The 5,350-nt window shown below is 44.7% G+C and overlaps 1 protein-coding gene across 1 annotated transcript; it reads left to right on the top strand.

Moving 5' to 3' along the window:
• The first annotated feature begins 426 nt into the window (after positions 1-426).
• Positions 427-3,207, top strand: LOC138605417 (elastase-1-like). The gene is made up of 8 exons (XM_069677661.1): positions 427-490; positions 718-815; positions 923-1,023; positions 1,637-1,762; positions 2,043-2,179; positions 2,565-2,707; positions 2,819-2,968; positions 3,095-3,207. The coding sequence occupies exons 1-8, from the start codon at positions 451-453 to the stop codon at positions 3,104-3,106; spliced, it is 807 nt and encodes a 268-aa protein (XP_069533762.1). The 5' UTR covers positions 427-450; the 3' UTR covers positions 3,107-3,207.
• The last annotated feature ends 2,143 nt before the right edge of the window (positions 3,208-5,350 follow it).

The raw sequence follows: 5,350 nt of genomic DNA, 5'->3' as shown, positions 1-5,350 counted from the left end.
TTCAAAAACAAAATTGGGATGTTTATCCTCAAATCAGATGGATTACACAGTCATGAGGTCTGACAGGTCATCCTTATACTTCTCCCGCCCGGGCCAAATTTCTGACAAAAACAAGTTTTTTTTTTCAATAAATACATGTGGTGGACTTTATCAAACCCGATAAACACATAAATCCCCCTCGCAGTCCTTTGAATCGCAGTGACTCATGTCATCCACTGATATACTTGTCCGTCTGCAGTACGTGTCGTTCTTTTCCACTGGCTGAAGCAGGAGGTGTGTGGTAACAGACTGATAACACAGTGTGAGACAGAGCACAGGTGCATACTTGGCTCCTGTCTCAGGGTAAAAGAACAGCCTCAGTTTTTCCGCACCGGCAGAGGTGGAGTGGAGGTATAAAAGAAGGAGGGAAGCTTTGGTTCCTTTGCGAAAACGTTGTGACGCAGTGCAGACATGCTCAGGTTTCTGGTTTTGACAAGTCTTGCAGCCCTGGGTAAGAAGATGACCGGCTCATTTTTATAAACCTTTCTGCTTCTTTCACTCTCCTACTGTCTGTCACTCATTTTTAGTTCAGTCAACACACAGGAGTCAGTCTGCCAGTGCACTCTCGCACTTTGGCTGCCCTCGTTTCTTGTTTCTGTCGGTGGAGAGCAATAGCATGATGATGCTTATAGTAAAAGATGTATACATTAAGCCTCCTGTTTTCATGTTTTAAACCAGTGCTGGCTGAGCTGGAGCCCCAGCCCAGGTTCATTGAGGACAGTGTGGAAAGGGTCGTTGGAGGTGAGGTGGCCAGACCCAACTCATGGCCCTGGCAGGTAACACAAAATCAAATGATACACGCATTATTTCAGCAGAGGTTATGTGTAAGGTAAAGTACAAAGCTGCCACACCAGATTCATGAGCCTGTTTTTTCCTCCCTTAGATCTCCCTTCAGTACCGATCTGGCAGCAATTACTACCACACATGCGGAGGAACCCTGATTCGCAGAGGCTGGGTTATGACGGCTGCTCACTGTGTGGACAGGTAACATAATGATTAACTCCGGCACAGACTCAGACTTCTGTAGCTGCGTGAGTTTAAGAAGTGTGAGTTTTTATGCCTTCAATATCCATAGCCTGCTCTTATCACAATACTGAGGTGTGATTTATCTCAGTATTTCTAAATGTCACCAGCATGAGGAAACTTCACACAGTCTCATTTATTACTGTCACACACCAGGAGGGATATTTATTTGATTAAAGAGAAAAAGAAGTCTCAAAACTAAGGAATCAATAAATAGCAGGGTGGACCCCAATGTGGCTGCACAGTGGTGCAGTGGTTAGTGCTGAAAAATTGTGTGAGCGTGAAAGGTTGTCTGTCTCTGTGTGTCAGCCCTGTGATTTACTGGTGATCAGTCCCGGTTGTAACCCGTCTCTCGCCCAATGACAGCTGGGATAGGCTCCCAGAGACTCTGAACAGGACACGCGGTATAGATAATGGATGGATAGATGGACCCCAATACACCAACAGTTAGGGCGTATCGGGGTCTTTACTTGTACCATCAGATTGCTTCATAGAACGACCACCAATCTGAGGCTCATCCGTATCTGATCCATGATTATGAACATCATCACGTGTCTCTTTGCTTTTCTTTCAGCAATAGGACGTGGCGCGTCGTTATCGGGGAGCATGACCTCAACAACGTCAGTGGCAAAGAGCAGATCATGAGTGTCGTCCAGGTTTACATCCATTCGGGATGGAACTCCAACAACGTGGCTCATGGGTGAGGACTGAATTTTCTCTCACATTCAAAAGTTTCTATGGATCTCTGACACGTTTTTTTTGATTGATTTTAGTAATAATAATAATATTTTTGGGGTAGTCCATTGCTCTCAATATGCTAAAATCTTTGGGCACACCTGTACGCTGAGCTGGTATGGGATAAGAATGTTGCCTTATTGAGGAAACTTGGTCTAACCCATGGACAACACGTCCTCCCCAGGGTGCATCTTTACAAAGTTATTTCTGGTTCCTGCTGTTTAATCCATTTATCTCCACCTCAGGGACGACATCGCCCTGCTGCGTCTGTCCTCTGAGGCCACCCTGAACTCCTACGCCCAGCTGGGTGCTCTGCCTCCTTCTGGCCAGATTCTGCCCCACAACAACCTCTGCTACGTCACCGGATGGGGACGTACTTCCAGTGAGTTGGTCGCATGAAGCCTCAGTGCGACTGTAGTCAGTCTCAATGCTGTGGTTGAGTCTTGGAGTAGACGGTAGCTCAGTCTGTAGGGACTTAGCTTGGGAACTGGAGGGTGGCTGGGTCAAGTCCCGGTACGGACCAACCATGGAATTGGGGCTGGTAGCTGGAGTGGTGAGAGTTCCTTTCCTGGGCACCGAATCCCCTGACTGCTCGCGGCCCCCTCACTCTGACATCTCTCCTTTAATGCATGTCCATAGAGTCCTGTTTGTGCATGTGCGTGTAGCACGTTTGAACTGACAGAGTGAAAAAATTGAATTCCCCCTTAATAAAGTATGTCTTCTTTTTCTGCCCTGTAATCTTACCTTTCCGATGTCACCCTGTGCAGCTGGAGGCAGCCTGTCCTACCAGCTGAAGCAGGCCTACCTTCCTCTGGTCGACCACAAGACCTGCACCAGCAGCGGCTGGTGGGGCAGCACTGTCAAGCCCTCCATGGTGTGTGGTGGTGGTGGAGCCGAGTCTGGATGCAATGTGAGTCTCCTCTAACGTGCTCAGTAACAAATATTTAGTCCTTGATGACCTTTTTAATTTGAATGCCTTTATGCCTACTCAAGTTGCTCTCTTTATTCTTGTTCCGTGCAGGGTGACTCTGGCGGCCCCCTGAACTGCCTTGTTAATGGACAATACTACGTCCATGGCATTGCCAGCTTCGTGTCTGGTTATGGATGCAACTATCCCAAGAAGCCCACCGTCTTCACCCGCGTGTCCGCCTTCACCGACTGGGTTAACAACGTCAGTATTAGGAATATATTTCTTTCATATGTAACAGAATGTAGCTATATAAACCTCCTAATCAGTAATTTAATGAATCCTGTACTATAATTTAAGTTGTACATGATGTTTAATCCTGTTTTCCAGATCATCAACTAAACGGAAGACTCATCCGTGGTGCAGCACACAGACAGAGACCACATGCAACATGTCTTCATCTGCTGCACTTCCTCCCTTCTCTGGTCATATTCTACAAAAAAATAAACTTGATTAAACTCTGAGTGATGACTCATTTCTTGTCAGAGAGTTTATGCAACCGCTGTTATTTTTATCATTAGGAAGGTTACTGGGTTTCTTCTGCTTTACTGCAGGCAGACTATCCTCCTACCATGTTTAAAGGACACCTAAAAATAACAAGTCGTGGATGATGGATCGCTTAAAGCTGTGGACACAGGCAGTGAAAGTTAACGTCCAGCACTTTGAAATTCTCTGCAACACTTTTCATGTTTAAGTTAACTCTGTGTAATGTGGCACCACGCCGTCACACACTATCACAACCTCTGATAAAGTCTGAGAAGGACCACAGGTGCCCTTCTGCCGCGCTCAGCAGTGTTCACATCAAATGAAGGTCAGCTCAGAGTATAACAGAAAGAGACTCTGCAGACATGTTCGTGTTTCTGCTGTTCACCACTCTAACAGCTGCGGGTGAGGTATTATCTACTGCTGAAAAATGTCATCTTTTCCTTTTACATACATAGAAAATAGATGCAATAAACACAAGGGGAATCCATGTGTAAATTGTGCTCTGATGCGTTTCCTCTGTGATTCAGTGCTGGCTGAGGTAGAGCTTCAACCCAGCCACACAGAGAGCAGCGCTGCAGGAAGAGTTGTGCGAGGCGATGAGGTGCCTTCGCACACCTGCTGGCCTTGGCAGGTATAGTATCTCATAGATAGAAAGAGCAAGATGATCTCATTGCTTTAAAGTACAGTTAGTATATGTATAAAGTGCCAGAGTTATCTATAGGAGAATAATGCTAAAAACATTTTTCGAAATACTCTTTTTTATTATCTTGCTGAGAGAACTAACGCTATAGCCAAAGGGCAGTTAGCTTAGCTTAGCATAAAAACTTGTAAAAGGGGTACACAGCTTGTTTAAGGTGTAAGTAACACCATTTTTAATATAATACAGTGACGTAGTTTCTCTAAAGTGGTAATCTCAAAGATGTTAGTTTCGTTTTCTTTGGCTGCCCCTATGGCGTTAAACGGTAATTGCAGGACCAAACTTCCCAGATATGTGTCGCATGTGTGACGTCCACGGTTGGCTAAGGTTGTAACTCCCCCCTCCTCCACCCACTGTCTTCACACGCGTCTCCACCTACATCGACTGGATGAACTCGGTCAGTAAGACAAATGGAAATAAAAAGAAAAGAAAAACGATGACTTATCTAATTTGAATAATCTTTAACAGCAAGATCTTTTAAAATTTTGTAGTGTGCCATTTAAAATCGTTTGAAGTTTATGTGCATCTGACCTTGAATCAGTGTATTTTTCCTCTTTCAGGTCATGAACAATCCTCGAAATGGATAATTTTTTTGTGTAACTGAAACTACTCTGAACCGAGCGTCTTCTCCATCTGAAACAAATCCTTCAAATCTTCATCAAATAAACTCGTTCAAAATAAATATATGTGTGTTTTTTATTCTGTGTTTTAAGTTGTAATGTCGAAGATCTCAGTTTCGTTCTCTTTGGCGCCACCTATGGCGATAAATTGTAACTGCGGGAGCACACTTCCCAGATATCCAGACAGTGCTGCATGTGTGACGTCCACGGCTGGCTCCGGTTGTAACTCTTGATTTTCCTGGCTGACGGTCGCTTTCCTTTTACGACTGTTTGCTTCATCTGAGCGTCGAGTTTGTTTCTTCTTCTTTTGATTTCCACTTCTTTTTGAAGTTGTATCTGTAGTCATCCATCTTTTCTTTGTTTGTATCTATAATAAGACCAAAACAGCTGCCGCTTAGCTCCACCTACCCTCTCTGGCAGACCAACCACTGCTGGCTGATGGAAAACGCGTCACTAACTGGGCGCCGCTTGTGATTTTTCCCTCAAAAGTCGCCACAGACAGCCAGTCTGTAATACTGCAAATGCAAAGGCTTTCATCAGTGGGCCATAGGCTCAGTCACCATTGTGTTACCTCATTCAGCGATGGATAGAGCCTTAACAGACATTTATTTAGATGAAAACTGAGATTATCACTTTAACTTCTCATGTACTTCATGTTTTAGTGTTGCATGCGTCTGAAGTCTTCTCTCAGTCGGTCTCTGGCTCGATACACATTAGCCGAAACACAGATAAACAACGAACAAACTGCTTTTCTATGAGGCCTTCTAAAATGTCACATCTGCT

The sequence above is a fragment of the Semicossyphus pulcher genome, unplaced genomic scaffold (genome assembly GCF_022749685.1).
Source record: "Semicossyphus pulcher isolate SPU_LCO1_2020_fin unplaced genomic scaffold, fSemPul1.0.p SCAF_3, whole genome shotgun sequence".
In the NCBI taxonomy this organism is placed as follows: Eukaryota; Metazoa; Chordata; class Actinopteri; order Labriformes; family Labridae; genus Semicossyphus; species Semicossyphus pulcher.
This window is presented reverse-complemented; position numbering and strand designations above follow the sequence as displayed.

Bases quoted from the DNA above. Each gene is read 5' to 3' on its own strand.
- LOC138605417 (XM_069677661.1), top strand. From the start codon at position 451: ATGCTCAGGTTTCTGGTTTTGACAAGTCTTGCAGCCCTGG. The intron at 816-922 runs GTAACACAAAAT...TTCCTCCCTTAG, and splicing joins CCAACTCATGGCCCTGGCAG to ATCTCCCTTCAGTACCGATC. The intron at 1,024-1,636 runs GTAACATAATGA...CTTTTCTTTCAG, and splicing joins GCTGCTCACTGTGTGGACAG to CAATAGGACGTGGCGCGTCG.